This window comes from Periplaneta americana, chromosome 7, assembly GCF_040183065.1.
Source record: "Periplaneta americana isolate PAMFEO1 chromosome 7, P.americana_PAMFEO1_priV1, whole genome shotgun sequence".
NCBI classification, from domain to species: Eukaryota; Metazoa; Arthropoda; class Insecta; order Blattodea; family Blattidae; genus Periplaneta; species Periplaneta americana.
The window spans coordinates 178,606,198-178,625,187 of record NC_091123.1 but is presented as its reverse complement, the minus strand read 5'-3'; the positions used below and the strand labels follow the sequence as shown (position 1 = coordinate 178,625,187).

At 33.3% G+C, this 18,990-nt stretch overlaps 1 protein-coding gene and 1 pseudogene across 2 annotated transcripts in view; one reads left to right on the top strand and one right to left on the bottom strand.

Annotated features, from left to right (window-relative positions):
• Positions 1-10,348, top strand: part of LOC138702816 (WD repeat-containing protein 91-like) — a 274,108-nt pseudogene extending 263,760 nt beyond the window's left edge.
• The window catches only part of LOC138703806 (chymotrypsinogen 2-like), a 142,618-nt gene continuing 125,171 nt past the window's right edge, over positions 1,544-18,990 (bottom strand). For both annotated transcript variants that reach the window (XM_069831996.1, XM_069831995.1), the window contains exons 2-7: positions 18,730-18,888; positions 16,562-16,751; positions 13,730-13,827; positions 10,222-10,517; positions 8,664-8,815; positions 1,544-2,045 (exon numbers count right to left, since the gene is read on the bottom strand). In XM_069831996.1, coding sequence (XP_069688097.1) covers positions 1,872-2,045; positions 8,664-8,815; positions 10,222-10,517; positions 13,730-13,827; positions 16,562-16,751; positions 18,730-18,887 — 1,068 coding nt within the window. In that variant the 5' untranslated portion in view covers position 18,888 and the 3' untranslated portion in view covers positions 1,544-1,871. The remainder of the gene's footprint in view (positions 2,046-8,663; positions 8,816-10,221; positions 10,518-13,729; positions 13,828-16,561; positions 16,752-18,729; positions 18,889-18,990) is intronic.

The following is an 18,990-nucleotide window of genomic DNA, read 5'->3' as shown; positions in this document are numbered from 1 at the left end:
TCACATGCCAGTAAATCTACTGACATGAGCCTGTCGCATTTAAGCACACTTAAAGCAAAGTTATGTTGGAAGTTTTCTTCGACTCTCAGGGTCTCATGCACCATGAGTTCATTCCAGAAGGTCGTACTGTAACGAAAGAATTGTACGTAGAAACCCTCCGTCGCCTCTGGGACGCAGTGAGAAGGAAACGTCCAGAAAAGTGGGTAGAAAACAACTGGTTCCTTATGCATGACAATGCACCTGCTCATCGCGCAATTATTGTAAAGAATTTTCTTGCCAGGCACAACATAACTGCTTTGGATCACCCACCATACTCTCCTGATCTCTCACCACCTGATTACTTTCTGTTTCCCCGTCTGAAAAGTCATCTGAAAGGACGGAGATTCAATGCTGAAGAGGTTATCGCAAACGCGACGAGAGCACTAAGACGGGTTTCACAAAATGGCTTCCAGGAACTCTACACGCGTTGGCAAAAGTGTGTTGTTGCGGAAGGCAACTATTTTGAAGGGAATGCTGTAGAATAGTGTTTAAGGTACGTTGTTTCTATGATGCTAGCAAATTCCGGGAACTTTTTGAACCTAGTATGTATTATGTGGTTCTTTGTTAATTTGTACATAAGGTTTCAGTGAGGATGATCTGTCACTGCCTTTACCGTACTAACCAGAAACAATTGCGAATCAGGTGCGACAAGATTATTTCGACAATGATTGAAACTGAACGAATTTTTATACGGGAAAATAGTCTATAGTAATGTCACAAGAGGTCTGAGATTTATCTGGAAAATTTTAGACCTCGAGTGACATTTATTGGGACTATTTCGTGAATAAAATAAAAAGGTAAATAATATATCCCTAAAATACGCTCACAAAATGTTAATAATTGTATATTTATGAATACTTAACCTATTCAGATATTGTGAAGTCGAAATAGAAGAATAACGATTACTGCAATAAACAAATTGAATGTTATTCAGTAATGCCAATAACAAACGCGAAATACAGGTTTAAAAATGTTAATTACATGTACTGCGCTTTTCTGTTATTATAACAGAAATACAGTTTCATTACCTGCTGAAATCATAATTTAATTCAAACATTTTTTACGAATAGCCTGATTAGTACATTAATTAAATGAACAATAAGAAGGAATGTCATTTTCTTTAGACACAATGGACATGGAATTAGAAGATGTAGATGTGGAAGTAGGATTTCGCACTTTATTTGGTACAGTGGATTCATGCTCATCGATTTACGTGGAAACAGTTGGCGACACCGACTAAACAAAAGAACGACCATACGATAAATCGATAGTGATAAATCGAGCTGCAGATATTATCGCGATGTATGACTGTGATTGGTTGGAATTGAAAATTTCATTACATTCCATTGGCCGTAAATGGAATGACGTCATATAAACAAAATGGTCTAATGTAAAATTAAAGAACCTCTACTTCACACATTTAATAATATTGTAGATGTTATATAGTTTTATTTTTGGGAATTCAACATTTTACAAAAGAAACAGAAAGGAACATAGGCCTATATATGAGAATGCATCCCCTTATCATTTATTTTTACAAAACTTTTGTTGCAGAAATATATTCTTGAATAAATTTTCACTTGTTTCACAGTATATTTACACAAAAACGAACCAAATTCATTCTTTATTAACACTCGTAATTCACAGTTGAAAGTTCCTGTTCCTTCAATTTGTGTAATCGTTCTTTGCTGTTTCGGTAAACAGTTCATGATTCCTTAACAGTGTTCTTTAAAGTGAACTATACCAATTAAGGTTCAGGGTACTCACTTTATTCGCAGCAAGGACCAGCCTCGCAGGTAATTTTCCGTAGCACTATGTTTAACTTTTCAACTTCACTGCCTGTTCTTGTGGCGAAGAACGGTATCTGTGATCCACTGTTCATACAAAGACACCCTTGTGTACACTCCTGGGGTATTGCGACGACCGCAACCGATACCAAAGCTGACCACTCCAATCTGATACCACTGGCCTTCTTGTTCACACACTAGAGGTCCTCCGCCATCACCCTGGAACAAAGAAAGAGTTCATTTTTACAACACGATAAAGGTACGCTGTTAATACAATAACGTAATTTCACATTATGAGTGTTACAAGTTCCGTAACAACTAAATTGTTTATCACATCACCACTGGTATTTAGCTTTGTAATTTCCTTGAACTATAATTCAAAAGATTCAAGCGATAGTATTATAGTATAGTAGTATAGTATACTATAGACATACAGAGTAAGTATTGTAAAAATAAAAGTAGGTATTGTAATCTGAAGTAAAAGATGAAAGAGTAATGGAACGGAGAAAAATTCTCTCCGGCGCCGGGATTTGAACCTGGGTTTTCAGCTCTACGTGCTGATGCTTTATCCACTAAGCCACACCGGATACAACCCCGACGCGGTTAGAATCGTCTCAGATTAAGCTCCAACTCTTGGGTTCCCTCTAGTGGCCGCCCTCTGCACTACGTCATAGATGTCTATGAACGCAGGACCGAAGTCCACACATGTGCTGAGGTGCACTCGATATGAGTGACTAGTTGGCCGGGATCCGACGGAATAAGCGCAGTCTTAAATCACGAAGTGATTTACGCATATCATATATATATATTTTTTTAATGTACCGAAGTACATGAGACGATTCTAACCGCGTCGGGGTTATATCCGGTGTGGCTTAATGGATAAAGCATCAGCACGTAGAGCTGAAAACCCAGGTTCAAATCCCGGCGCCGGAGAGAATTTTTCTCCGTTCCATTACTCTTTCATCGTATGATGACGCAGAATATCTGCATGGAAATATCATATGTACTTCGGTACATTAAAAAAAATATATATATATATGAAGTAAAAGAGCTTCTCTTTACTATATTGCACCAAGCTCTTGTAGGCTTACTTTGGGTGTGGCTAGCAATTGTAAATAATAATAATAATAATAATAATAATAATAATAATAATAATAATAATAATAATTTAGTTTAGCTGGCAGAGTTACGGCCGTAAGGCCTTCTCTTCCACTCAACCAGCAAAAAGTATACATACATATGTATGAACTTACAAAGAATTCAACAATTTGATTTAGATGAGAGCTACATGTATACAAGAGTTATTTACGAATTAAACAACTAAATACTATGAACTATTAATTAAACACTGAAATACAAACTATGTAGCAGAATTAAGCTAAAATACATAGAATGTTAATATATTTCAAATAATGTTAGATAATAGAAAGAGATTATTATGAGACAATTTTGAAAATACAGCACAATCAGGATGATGTCTAAAGAAAAAAGCAACAGTGTAGTCAGTAATATTTTAAATCAGTATGATTGGAGTGAAATGCTAATAAGGTTATCTTTTAAGCTGTTCTTAAAGGTGTTTGTTGTCTTGCAGCCCCTAATACTTTGTGACAGGGAATTCCATTGACGCGAGGTGGATACTGTAAAAGATGATGAATAACGAGATGTTCTATGAAGAGGTATACTTAACGCGCCACAGATAAGTGATCTGGTATTTACGTCGTGGTTAGAGTATAGATAAGAGAAACGAGACGAAAGGTAATTTGGTGTTGAGGTGTGCAGAATTCGAAAGAGCAATGACAAAGAGTGTAAAGTTCTACGTTCTTTAAGTCGGAGCCACGAGAGACTTGCGAAGGACGGTGATATGTGATCGTATCGTCGGATGTTGCATACGTATCTGACGCACATATTCTGAACTCGCTGTAACTTGACTGACAGTTCAGAACTTAGGTCACTTAACAAAACGTCACAATAATCGAAATGCGGCATTACTAGGGTTTGTATTAGGGTAAATGGGGAAAGAGTGTAACTTTTTGCATGTTTACAGCAGTGGCGTGCAGTGCTATTTCTCGATCGGGAACAGGTCAGAAACACATAATAATAATAATAATAATAATAATAATAATAATAATAAACTGTATTATGATTTAGCAACATTACCAATTCTTTTTTTACTTCATTTACAACTTAATTAGAAAAAGAATATGTAAATATAAAACAAATTAATAATATTACATTATCATTATTATTAGACCTAAATATGTAACACCGTTAACTAAAAATAATAAACCTAAATTAAACCTACAATTTACCGCTTGACGAGCACCCAGTTAACCGTTTCACAGAATTACAGTAACTATTTTGAAAATGTCTTGTATAAGATTTTGTTTTAGTTTTAAGTTCTGTAAGGAGAGGAGTAGGTTTGCCATTCAAAATAACCGCGCTTTTCTCAACAAAATTGATCGAACTAAACGCTCTCGACTTCAGCTGATCGATAACACAACACTCGCTGTCTTGGTTCGCATCAGGGCGCTCGCACTCTCTCGTTGAAGTTGGAACAGGCAGGAGCCACCTGTTCCATTGCCACTAATTCGTCAGATTTAACTCAGCCGCTAATGCGTAAATCGTACGGATTTTTTTGGAACTCTTGTATAATTTCACACACAATATTATGTCACACGAGAAACTCTTCGAACTTAATTGTTTTCCAAATTATCACTATATAAACTAGCTTGATGAAACAGTATATTCCATACTTCTCAATACTCCGCGAGGGAAGAGGTAACTCTACAGCTTCCAGCGATACTCGGGTAAGTTCGTGTCCGCTCGTGCTTCGGAGAAAACATTGCTTGCGACTCCCACTCACATCATCACGCCCAGCAGACGAGAAGGGCTCGACTCGTTTTCACTTCACTGCAATAAGCCTGCTAACGATAGCTGTTTTCGCTTTTCGAAAACTGCAAGTAGGCCTGTCCATTAGAATGAAGCATATCTCACAATCTCAGTTAAGGGGCAGGGAGGAAGGGATCAGCCTGTTCCTTCTGTTCCACGGAAGAATCGCCACTGGTTTACAGTAGGCTAATTATGTAATGATGTGTAAGATATTCATTATGGAATAAAATTAATCATATAGATAGAAAGTTCGTTATTTACTCACTAATTTACACTAAGATTTATGTTATCTACGCTTTACAGGTACTGAATTATTGGCAATTAACAATGTTATGCGCCAGTATTACTTATATTTTGTGTCTAGATGAAACGTTATTCAAAATTAAAACGTAACCTGGTAACCAGACGAGAGTGATTAGAATACATAGCCTAGCGTAGTCTGGGAGAAAGAGTCCCTCTGCTACTCCTATACGATACAGCCAATGTGGGTAACTTTTCTCGTATCAGGGTAATGTTTTATCATTCTCAAATTTCGTCTTAACCTCATTTCTGGGTCATACAAGCCAGAGCTCGTAGGGGAGGGATAATTTTGTAAATCATACATGAGACATGGACAAAGGAGAGACTTCCCAGGTGAGGGATCAGCTCGACGCAAGGACCACCTCCTAAAGACAATACGAACACTTATTTAGACAAGTGACACGGGACGTTCGGGGTAGATAGGAAGTTAATTCCAATCTGATATTCACCCTTCCAAGTGAGAGAAACCATGAAAAGCCCAAACTTAGACTGCACGGCTTCGGGATTTGAACTCGGATCTCCCGAATGGGAGTCCGAGACGATACCGTCTCAATGACTCCGCTCTGTCTGAGGGTCTTAAAACATTTATTTCTCAAAACAGAAAATTTTTATATTTTATACAAAAATTTGTGAACACATACGATATTAATTACGAAAAAGATAAATTTATATAATGATACAAAATTACCCTGACTGGTGAAAAGTTACCTCAATTGATTACAATGATCACAATAATTTGGTGATGACAGTGATGAACAAGGTAGAAATTTAATAAAAAGCGTGCGGTAGCGTCACGGTTAAGGCGTAAAGACCCATTCACAATGAAAATTAAACATAACGTAAACATTAACATAAGCACATAAACATATGCCACAAACTTAAGTAGCCAAGGCCCATTCACAATGAAAATTAAACATAACGTAAACATTAACATAAGCACATAAACATATGCCACAAACTTAAGTAGCCAAGGCCCATTCACAATGAAAATTAAACATAACGTAAACATTAACATAAGCACATAAACATATGCCACAAACTTAAGTAGCCAAGGCCCATTCACAATGAAAATTAAACATAACGTAAACATTAACATAAGCACATAAACATATGCCACAAACTTAAGTAGCCAAGGCCCATTCACAATGAAAATTAAACATAACGTAAACATTAACATAAGCACATAAACATATGCCACAAACTTAAGTAGCCAAGGCCCATTTACAATGAAAATTAAACATAACGTAAACATTAACATAAGCACATAAACATATGCCACAAACTTAAGTAGCCAAGGCCCATTCACAATGAAAATTAAACATAACGTAAACACTAACATAAGCACATAAACATATGCCACAAACTTAAGTAGCCAAGGCCCATTCACAATGAAAATTAAACATAACGTAAACATTAACATAAGCACATAAACATATGCCACAAACTTAAGTAGCCAAGGCCCATTCACAATGAAAATTAAACATAACGTAAACATTAACATAAGCACATAAACATATGCCACAAACTTAAGTAGCCAAGGCCCATTCACAATGAAAATTAAACATAACGTAAACACTAACATAAGCACATAAACATATGCCACAAACTTAAGTAGCCAAGGCCCATTCACAATGAAAATTAAACATAACGTAAACACTAACATAAGCACATAAACATATGCCACAAACTTAAGTAGCCAAGGCCCATTCACAATGAAAATTAAACATAACGTAAACATTAACATAAGCACATAAACATATGCCACAAACTTAAGTAGCCAAGGCCCATTCACAATGAAAATTAAACATAACGTAAACACTAACATAAGCACATAAACATATGCCACAAACTTAAGTAGCCAAGGCCCATTCACAATGAAAATTAAACATAACGTAAACATTAACATAAGCACATAAACATATGCCACAAACTTAAGTAGCCAAGGCCCATTCACAATGAAAATTAAACATAACGTAAACATAACACGTGTGTGGAAACAAACATACCGAATCAACAAAACTACAGAATCTATTACATAAAAATGGAGAATTGCACAATGACTGACGATGTAGCTATTCAATTTATATTTCTAATAACTACAATGGCATCAGTATATGGCTTTCAATACTTGAAATCAAAGAAACGGAGATGTAAAATAATCAACTTTTCGTCATATGATTCCATGTTGCTCGCCTAGCTACCATCACGGCCAATAGATCAAAATATTGCCTGTAGGCAAAGCCCATGAGATGTTAAACAAAAAGTGAAAACACGCTTTCCGCTTGTGTACTGTTTCCAAATCGCATAAACATAAGCATGAAAGTTTGGAGTTTGCAAACTTTCATGTTAACGTCTTATGATTAAGATTAAGTTTATGCTTATGTAATTCATTGTGAATGCTTTCATTAAATAACATGGACACAAGGTTTTATGCTTACGTTATGTTTATGTTTAATTTTCATTGTTAATGGGCCTTAACTCCATCCAAACTTTCATGCTTATGCTTACGTGATTTGCAAACAGAACACAATCGTGGAGCGCTGAAGTATACGACAGAATATGAGGAAATGGCGTCGTTGTTATGTTTCCATGGTTACCAAGCATCTTTGCGGTCGATAATTTGATATGCCCTAATTTTCTGGGGAAATGGAACCAAAATTGGAAGCGTCTTGATTTTACAAAAGAAGGCCATTAGAATTCTATGTAAATCAAACTATCTGGAACATTGTCGGCCACTTTTCAGACAATCACGGATTTTAACAATCATAAATTTGTATATATATATGATCTTGTACTTTACACTCGACAAAATATCGACAATTACTCATTAGTGGCCAATATACATGATCGTGAAATTAGAAATAGTGAACAAATTAATATTCCATATTGTACATTACACAAGAGCAACACAAACTTTTCAATTATGGGGATGAAATTATATAATAAGCTCCCAAGTCAATATTATAAATTACCAATCAATAGCTTCAAACTAGATTTTACAATTGGTTATTAAATAATCCTTTTTATTCTGTTGCTGAGTTTTTCAACACAAATTTGTATGAAATTGTATTTTAATAAATAAGTTTAATTGCAATTTAGTTAGGTTTCTTCAATTTAAAAGTTTCAAATTATTTCATGTTTTCATTGTATTACTTAAATTTTACTATTTCTGTTATTAGTGTTTTTTAATGTATTTATATGCTTTTCAATGTATTCTGACGAAGCCTAAAACTGTATGTCTAATGGCCAAATAAATTGAATTGAATTGAATATGTTTATGTTCCCATCGTGAATGTTCTTGATTTTACCGTAACGTTTAAATTCTTAAGTTAACGCTTACGTTATGTTTAATTTTCATTGTGAATGAGCCTTAATGCTGCAAGCCGAAAGGTCGCGGGTTCGATTCTCGGTGGGGTCTTTATTTGTTTTTTTCAATTTTCTAACCCTTCCGGCCGTATTGAAGCCTTAGGATTAACAGAAATGAATACACTGGGCATTTCCTATTATGTAAAGATGGTGAACACGTAGAAGTAACATCTTTACTGTCATTAATGTCGATTGTATGTACAGGTGGGAGCCATAAGCTCTCGCCACCCTGTCAACAGTAGTCTATATTATGGATACTGAAAACATGAAAGTGTGACGTACATCGCATGCATCTCTTCCTTCAGCTCCTGCGCAGATGGAGGTCTCTGGCAGGGAATAGCTACTGCCGAATTGTTGTCGTAACGCTCTCTCGCAATCCTTGTTTTGCCACAAAGGAACTGTCACCTCCTTCAACACGACAGAATGTTCAGACGCTGAAACACAAAATGCATGAACTTCATTGGAGTTCTATGTAATGACTGAGTAATTCAACATCATTTTACTTATCAAAAGAAAAGTTGACTCTGAATATTTTGAGCTCTACTGAAGCTTATTAATGAATCTTCTAAAACTTCAAAGGAATGTATTGACTTACTTACTTATTCACTTACTCACTTACCTATCCACTTACTCATTTATTTATTCACTCACTCACTTATTCACATACTCATTTATTCACTTACTGTACCTTTTCACTCATTCACTTACTCATTTAATAATTCACTCACTCATTCACTCACTTATTCACTCACTCATTTATTTACTCACTTATTCACTTACTGATTTACTCACTTATTCACTCACTTAATAATTCACTTACTTATTCACTCATTCGCTTACTTATTCACTCACTCACTTATTCACTCAGTCATTCACTTACTTATTCACTCATTCACTTACTTATTCACTCACTCACTTATTTACTCACTCAATCATTCGCTTACTTATTCACTCATTCGCTTACTTAGGGGAGAGTCGGGTAGTATCGGACATCGGGTAATATCGGACAGTGAGTTTCTTTCATCTACCACATGATGATAGTACCTGATTGACGTGGTTACGTTTCTGTGATGTCGCATAGAGAAACGTAACCATGTCATTCAGGTACTACCATATGGTGGTAGATGAAAGAAACGCACTGTCCGATACTACCCGACTCTCCCCTATTCACTTACTCTCTTACTTATTCACTCACTCAATCATTCACTTACTCACTTACTTATTCACTCACTCAGTTATTCATTCACTTACTTATTCACTCACTCACTTATTCACTCACTCACTTACTTACTTATTCACTCACTGACTTACTTATTCACTCACTCACTTACTTATCCACTTACTCACTTATTCACTCAATCATTCACTCACTCACTCACTTATTCACTTACTCACTCATTCACTCACTCATTCATTTACTCATTTACTTATTCACTTACTCATTTATTCACTCACTCACTTATTCACTCACTCACTTATTCACTCACTCACTTATTCATTCACTTACCCACTTATTTATTCACTTACTCACTTATTTACTCACTGATTCACTTATTCACTTACTCACTTATTCACTCATTCACTCACTAACTTATTCAATCACTCAGTTACTTATTCACTTACTCATTCACTCACTCACTTATTCACATACTCACTCACTAGCTTACTCACTTATTTACTTATTCACTCACTCATTTATTTATTTATTCTGGCGTAGTTAAGACCATCAGGCCTTCTCTTCCACACCACCAGAAATACAATTACAATAATAAAACCAAACATAGTCTTGTTCCTAAGTGATGCTTCTACATATTACACACAAACTGTTTCTTCAGCTTACTTTCAGAACGCCTGCCCCAGCCAGTGATGACGCATCGTGTGTGAGACTGGCTGTCAGTCGTGTCAGGAAACTTGGAGCCTTGTTTAGGCAAGCACACGACATCTATGTTGGGACGCTGCTTCGCCGGATGCCGCAAACGAATCAGGGCGATATCGTGGGCAAGTGTCGTGTTGTCGAACCCTGGATAGAGCACAACACCAGCCACATCGTACTCCTCGTGGCGCAATGTCTCCGTCGTCGACGTCACGTCGTGTTCTCCCAGCCTGACCTTAAGTGCTTCTCCTCTGGTCGATACACTAGAAAAATAATCAGGTTATGACTACTCAAGACATTGCAGATGCATCGTACATGATGAGGAAACTAGTGGAAGAGGATACAAAATGAGGGCTGAAAACCTAATACCTAGCCTTGAAGATGGGAGATGAAAAGAAGAAATTAAAATGGTCAATAAATTGAAATATTTGCGGTCAATTTTAGTAGTTGATGAGAAGAGTGCAGCTGAAGTTGGAAATAGAATAAGTATTTATTAATAATTATTTGCAGCTATGTACTTGTAAGAATTTCATTGTTAAAACAAAATTAATGGTTTTTCATGAACTTGTAAAAATTTCTAGGGTTAAGTACTCTTTGTTCCTTGTGGCAGCTCACAAATGGTGAGAAAATATATAAATTTAACCCTTAAATTGGCAAAGCTTCATTTCTCACACTAGTTTATTAAACCGTGTCGGACTGTAAAGAAAACAACTATCGCAATGTACATATTTATTCTCGACCATGCCGAAATGTAGTAATTATACACCTGGTAGCAGTCTTTTAATGCATGTCATTAAAGTACACCTATTCATTAAAGTTCAGGTTTTCGATTATTCTCGGATATGCAATCGAAAGACAACGATAGAAACGTCACGGAGGCTGGAAATCCAATACTGTCGCAGAAGGTTATGTTCTGTTACTATAATAAAAAAAGATAAAGGTATCCCCGTAACATGCCATGAAGGCACTTGGGGGGCATGGAGGTAGAGCCCCATGCTTTCCATGACCTCGGCACTAGAATGAGATGGTGTGGTCGGCACCACGCTCTGACCGCCTTTTATCCCCGGGAAAGACCCGGTACTCAATTTTATAGGAGGCTGAGTGAACCTCGGGGCCGTTCTGAAAGTTTGGCAACGAGAAAAATTCCTGTCACCACCTGGTATCGAACCCCGGACCTTCCAGTCCGTAGCCAGCTGCTCTACCAACTGAGCTACCAGGCCGCCGTTACTATCATAATTAGCGTTAATTGTAAATAATATTCAAATACATTTAATTTGTCATCTCGTTTTTCAATTCTAAATCAATTTCCAGGTTATATCAAAATTAGTTCATGTTACATTACATCAAGGTCAATGACATTATTGTTCCTCGGAAAAAATCAATACTTTCGCGTCTGCGCACATCTAACAATTTAAGAGCTATGAACAAGGTCACTTCCGATCTTCTGTCAGATACAAATAAAATGAATACTTCTGAATAATTTCAAGTTAGAAATATGGTCGAGGATAAAAAGTCGTATGAAACTTGCCTATAATGGTAATTAAAACGCTCGTATGAAAATTATGAAACTCGTTTGCGCTCGTTTCATAAACAAACATACTCGCGTCTTAATTACTATTATTATAGGCTCGTTGCATAATGTACTATTATGTGTTGTGCAATATTATAGTATTGTGAAATTTTAATTTACCTACCAATTTTTTTTCTATTGTTCTATTAAAATTATGGCATATAGCCTATTAACCTGTTGTATCCTATAGGATATATTGCCAATTTAAGGGTTAACTGGCATGTTGAACTCGATTCCTTGGAGTAGGAACACACCTAATCTGTAAGTCAAAGGTACAAAGTGTTACGTTGTATGGGGCAGAATCTTGGACATTAGACAGAATACATGAAAGAAATTATTGAATACTTAAATGGACTTCTGGTGGAGAGCGGCAAGACAATCAAGAAGGGACAAGCTGTAACTTTAGTTCACTAATCTCTTCTTGAATTTGATATGGCTGTTAGAGAGAGAAAATCCAGAAAAGGATAGTTACCATTTGGTTACAATCACACAATTAATTACTTTGTTAATGTATTAAAAATAATATTTTCATATAAAGTAGTTACGTGTTTTCTTCTTTCTTTTTCCTTTCCTTTTTAGCACCCCTTCCTTTAACTGAATTATACAGGGTGTAAAGGGTATAAGTGTCGTCCTTTTCACAATCGTCGGGGACGGTGTACAGGATAAAAATATCTATACAACATAGGGTCAAAACTTGATAGTTTCCCCAGAAAGAAATATTTATTTTCTTATTTTATTTGCGTTATACTGTTCATATCGTTAGTCAAATTACGAAAACAATTTCATCAGTAGATATATCTAGCAAAGAGTTAATATTACTCTAAATAAATATGTGTGTTATATTACGTTTTCGTGATATTAAATAAAAATGCATGCTTAAATTTGTTAATATTCTGGCGTGAGAGACGTGGCAACGTTCAGCAGGCAGTACTCTGCACAGACGTAAGTACGAGTCAGCTGAGTTCAAGCTCCCTGTCCATAGCTCTATTGCCGAGCGGATGACAGTTCAGTACAGGGTATTCGATAAACAACTTACAATGTCATTCACAGTTTAGAAATATCTTATGTTATTAATTTATGGAGAAAGTCGTCGTAATTCAAGTGAGGCAAGAAAGATATACCGTCAACGTTTTCCTCAAAGAAGGTTACCTAATCGGCGAACTTTTGCAGCACTTTCTCAACGATTATTAGAAACTAGAAGTCTCTTACCCCGTTTCGAAAATCACACAACCAGAAATTTATTTAAAAATGATCCTGCTTCACTGAAGCGGGAGAGATTAAAATTTTGTATTACAAGAAAAGTTCGTGTAATTTTGTGCAGAAAACCATTATTATTTATTTTTTAGACATAAAATTAAAAATGGAGCAATATTGTTACATCAAATGTAAATTTACCATAATGTTCTATTAATGAGATTGAAAGTTTGTATTTGCTGCTCATTTTATGTAAACAACAGTATTGTCATGGTCCGCCCCTGCATTAGAACAGAGCATCTGTTTTGTACCGGTATGTCTGTACCCGCTTGAGCTGTACTGTGTACTTGTAAACCCTCTCCTCCCATCCAGCAACGTTGCAAAACATCTAATATTGTAACCTTTAATAACTAGTTAAATATTGCAATGAAAAAAAATTGTAAGGACATTTTTATTCCTTAGGGCATGAATAATCATCAGTTAAAATAATGACACTTATACTCCTTACACCCTGTATATTCATTTATAAAACTGTACAATTAACAAATTAGCTTCTCCAAGAAGTGATCTGCTAAATTACTATTAAGTAAATAAAGTACTCGTGATTCTACAGGTGATCGAGCTAGTTAAAATGTGGCATCACTGGGTAAAAATGTCTTTGGAACTGATGTCACTTAAAAGCAAAAATTTATGACGAGTTGTATGACTTACTAATCATCTACGCAATGCGCTGCAGTAAGAACCCAGCTTTCGTCCAATAAGGAGGCACCACACACATACAGGTCATCTGGTTTCTCCAGTACCGCAGCCTATGAACAGAAAAGTCACTGGAGTGCCGTTATGCATAAGTGAAGACGTAAATTTAAGTGCAACAATTTAAAACAATGCTCTGTTAAAGATTTTAATTAAAGACAGAATATTTATTGTAGATGATGATGATGATGATGATGACGATGATGATGATAGCGACGAAGACATGATTATAATAACGACAATGATAATTATTCAGTGGAGAGAAAAAGTCTCGTTAGACATTACAATGAAATTCAACACAGATACTTACCGAAGAAATAAATTATAAGTTACATTAAGGTAAGACTCCACTGAAAATCATGAACATTTTTCCCAATTTTTTTATCTATTTCACTTATTCAGAATTTATATTTTCATACCCCAAATGGATTCAGCTCAATTCTGATTACAAATACTCTTATGTTTACACTTTTTTAATTAAGGCTGGAAGGGGGCCAAAATTGTTTTTCATCGAAGAATTCTTTTTTAAAATTTCTGATTACAAATCTAGTAACTTTTTGTTGGCTCCCTGAAGTTACTAGATGGATGTAGCGGAGGAGAATATTAATTTACATAAATATTCATTTTATTTTAAAATCTATTTTTCTGTGTTCATTTTTGTTGATTCAACACCAACTTTCTTATGCCAAATATTAATCGATCTGGATGAAATTTTTACTGCAAGTATTTATAAGGTAGCTGCATGTTTCTATGCATTTATTTTGTGAGAAATGCTGCTAGTTTATTTTAAGCAGCATTTCTCACAAAATAAATGCATAGAAACATGCAGCTACCTTATAAATACTTGCAGTAAAAATTTCATCCATATCGATTAATATTTGGCATAAAAAAGTTTGTGTTGAGTGAAGAAAAATAAACTTACGGGAAAATGGATTTGAAAGTAAAATTAATATTTGAGGGCTTCACAACCAGAGTGGACCAAGTCCATCTGGAATAGTTCTGAGATATTGAGTCTTAAAGTTCCTGGCTCACGCTTAGCAACCTTCACCTTCCATAGGAAATGCTGCCCTCTGTGGAGTAACAAATGAATTATGGACTTTGTTTGTTATGGCAATTAAATAAATCTAAGTTTTCTTCATCCGAGATTGTATTAATCCACAAACTGATCACTGGTGAACTTGGTCCACTCTGGTTGTGAGCCCCTCATATGCCGGTGTATGAGAAGTTTTTAAAATATATGGAATGTGATATCAACTGCACTTAGGTAAACTTGAACAAGTATAAGAACTATCTGTCCTATGTAGAAGTTGATGCAGGTGTTACACTTGAGTTTGTATACGCCTGTATGGTTGTATTTGTTTGTTTGTGTTGTTTGTGTGTTGAGATGTTTTTTATCCCCACAAGAAACAAAACATAAGGCGCCAAGACCAGTTCTGAAGATGGCCAATAGCAGGCCGAAACATGTTAACAAGGTAATATAAAATTTAACACTTGAAAGACAGATAATACGTTTTCCGAAGTAAATATTTTATTTAAAGTGATTCATCTACAATGATAAGATTAGTGAAATCGTCTCTCTCCTAAAATGTTGCCACTTTCCTTTGCAGTAATGAGGGGAGAGGGCGAAGAACAGTGGCGGTGCGTCAATAACAGCACAAGAGCACGTGAACACCTCGTTTCCATTAATGCACGACTAGTTTTATTATTTAATACCGTATTGACGTAGTGGGGATGTATAATATCAGAATCGAGTATTTTAAACTTCCCGCATCTTGCATAAACTTCTTATGTAAACTTGGCAACATCCGTTCACGTACAAGCCGTGCTCTTTTCAAGAAGGTTACAGGAATTTCACGCATGCGCGGAGAAAATTGTCTTTCGCTGGCCGCTCATGACTCGTGAACAGTGAATCTATCCTACAGATGTCAGGTGCATCGATGCTATCGTTCACGTGCTATATCTCGAGGAGGAAATTTAATAGTCTGTATTCTAGCCTGTAGGTGTCAGCATGTCACTGTCGGAACGTTTACTTTATGTGGATGTGTGTACAGTGCTGCTACGAGAGTCTAGTTTGTGAATTACTATACTTCAGTGTCAGCATAATACAGTTTGGCTTTGAAACACGTGCTGGCTGAGTGTGATGGTGGTATGAATTTAAATATCTGTATGGTGGTGTATAATATTTAAGAATAATATTTACTGGCATGTATTCATAGTAATCAATCTATGCGAATGGGATTACAGTACTGGTATAGGCTATAGTGTATCAGTGTGTTGTGAATCAAAATATATTACTGAACACACGTTTTTGTAAATAATGACATTGTGGTATGTATTAATTTTTAACAAACGTAAACAACGAACTCTGTTTAAGTAATTTTGAACAGTAAAGAACTGGGTAAACTGGCTTACCAGGAAAAATTGGAAATAAAAAGAGTTGATTTCATTATTATTATTATTATTATTATTATTATTATTATTATTATTATTATTATTATTATATTATATGTTCTTTTGAATTTATATACGGTTTTTTTCGATAGTGAAACATTGGAATCATGACACTTTATATTAGGCTAAACGTACGATTTCAAATTCTCTTCGATTTTGGAACACAAAATTGTGAACACATATAATATTTTATTACGAGCCGCCACTGGCGAAGAATGAAAAAGCTGGATGACTGGACTGAGTTAAGAAGGTAATGCTATAATAGAAAGGTTTTTTTTTTCCTTGCGTTGTGTACTCTATAAATACGTAAGTGATAAAATAATTTAGGTTTTGACTTACATGCCAGGGCCATTCCGAAGGTTCTGCGATTCCATCCCTTCCAGAATCAATTCCCTTCTTTCCACACCTTCCTTTATTAGGTCTATGCCCAGTAGCCGGAGGGAAGAGTCCTACTGGTTTAGCTCCTTGCGGTACAAAGCAGCAAACATTGGATTCCGAGAGTCCACAGTAGCTATACGGATTCCCACCGCTGCAAGGGGTAAGAAACCAAGAATAACATAGTCTATTGTAGTATTTTATTTGTTTATTTTTATTTTATTTATTTATTTATCTTTAATTTATTTATGTATTTTTTAACTATTTAATTTTTTTAACTCTTTATTTTTTATTCACTTATTTATTTATTTCTTTATTTATTTATGTGTTTCTTTAATTTTTAATTTTGTTCAGTTTTATGTTTTTTATTATTCATTTATTTATTTATGTATTTTTTAACTTTTTATTTTTTTCATTTCTTTACTTTTTATTTATTTATTTATTTATTTATTTCTTAAAATTTTTAATCTTATATTATTTTTTATTTACTTATTTATTTATTTGTTTATTTATTTGTATTTTTAACTTATTAATTTTTTAATTTTTATTTTATATTTTATTTATTTATTTAGGGCCTATGTACTTTTTAACTCTTTAATTTTTTAATTCTTTTTATGTTTTTTTATTTATTTATTTTTAATATATATTTATTTATTTTTCAACTTTCCAATTCTTTTATTTTTTTATTTTTTTGTTGTATATTTTTATTTTTATTGATTTACTTTATTTATTTATTTACTTATTATTTATTTATTTATTTATTTACTTTTTTAACTTTTCAATTCTGTTATTTCTTTTATGTTACATTTATTTATTTTGTATGGATTTACTTTATTTATTTATTTATGATTTATGAATTTTTTTAATTTAAAATTTGTTTATTTTTAACTTTTATATTATTTATTTATTTATTTGTTTATTTATTTATTTATTCATTTATGTGTTCTTTAACTTTTTAGTTTTTTAAATTATTTTTATTTTGTATTTTTTATTTTTATTATTTTTTTTATTTTTTAATAATTTATATATTTATTTATGTATTATTGTATTTTTTAATTCTTAATTTTGAAATTTTTTATTTTTTTATCTTTTATTTTTTATTTAATATTTTTTATTTTTCATTTATTTATGTATTTTTTAACTTTTTAAGTTTTTTAATTTTGTTTATTTTTATTTATTTATTTACTTATGAATTTTTTAACTTTTTATTTTTTTATTTTTTACTTCATATTTTTTATTTTTTTATTTTTTCTTTATTTATTTGTTTATTTATTAATGAATTTTTTATATTTTTAATTTTTATATTTTTATCTCATATTGTTTATCTTTTATTTTTTTCATTTTATATTTGTTTTATTTTTTATTTATTTATGTATTTATGCATTTTTTAACTTTTTCAATTTTTTTAATTTTCTCAATTTTTTATTTTTTATAGTTATTTATATATTTAGGTATTTTTTAACTTTCTATTCTTTATTGTTTTATTTTTATTTATGTATTCATTTATTTGTTTACTTATTTATATATTATTATACTTATTTATTTATATATTTATGTATTTCTTAACTTTTTATTTTTTAATGTTTTTTTATTTTACACTTCATTTTTTTATTTTTATTCTTTATTATTTATTTATTTATTTTTAACTTTTAGTTTTCTTATATTCGTTATTTTTTATTTTTTTATTTTTATTTTTTTTATTTTTATTTATTTATGTATGTATTTTTAACTTTTAAATTTTTTTAAATATCTTTTGTTTTAAATTTTTTATTTCATATTTTTTATTTTGATTTATTTATTTTTTTATTAGTTATGTATTTATGTATCTTTTAACTATTTTACTTTTTGAATTTTTTTATTTTTTTATTGTTTTTTTATATTAAATTTTTATTTTTTATTTATATATTTATGTTTTTATGAGTTTTTTAACTTTTTATTTTTTAATTTTATTTATTTATTTAACTTTTTAATTATTTTAAGCTTGCTTGCTTGTTTGTTTGTTTGTTTGTTGTTTGTTTGTTTGTTTGTTTGTTTGTTTATACCAGTGTTATGGTGTTCCACCACATTTCTGTAATGCAGGAATATAAAAAGTTTGCCCTGTATTCTCTGTCAATTAGTGTGAACGTGTTTACCTCATGACACAAGTCCAGTACTCCATGCAGTCACACCCGCTAGTGGAGTGCCCGTGGTCTGCTTCATTGGTTTCAGGCAGGTCGGGTCCAGGAGCTGCAGCAACGAGATGTAGCCAGCAGGTCACTGCGATGGCCACGAACATGGTTGGTAACCGCATCCTACGAACAAAGAACATCTTTGTTTCCATGTACATTACTGAAAATGTCATTTGCAACATTTTCTGAATCCGTCATGACCTAGTTTATTATTTCAATTCAATT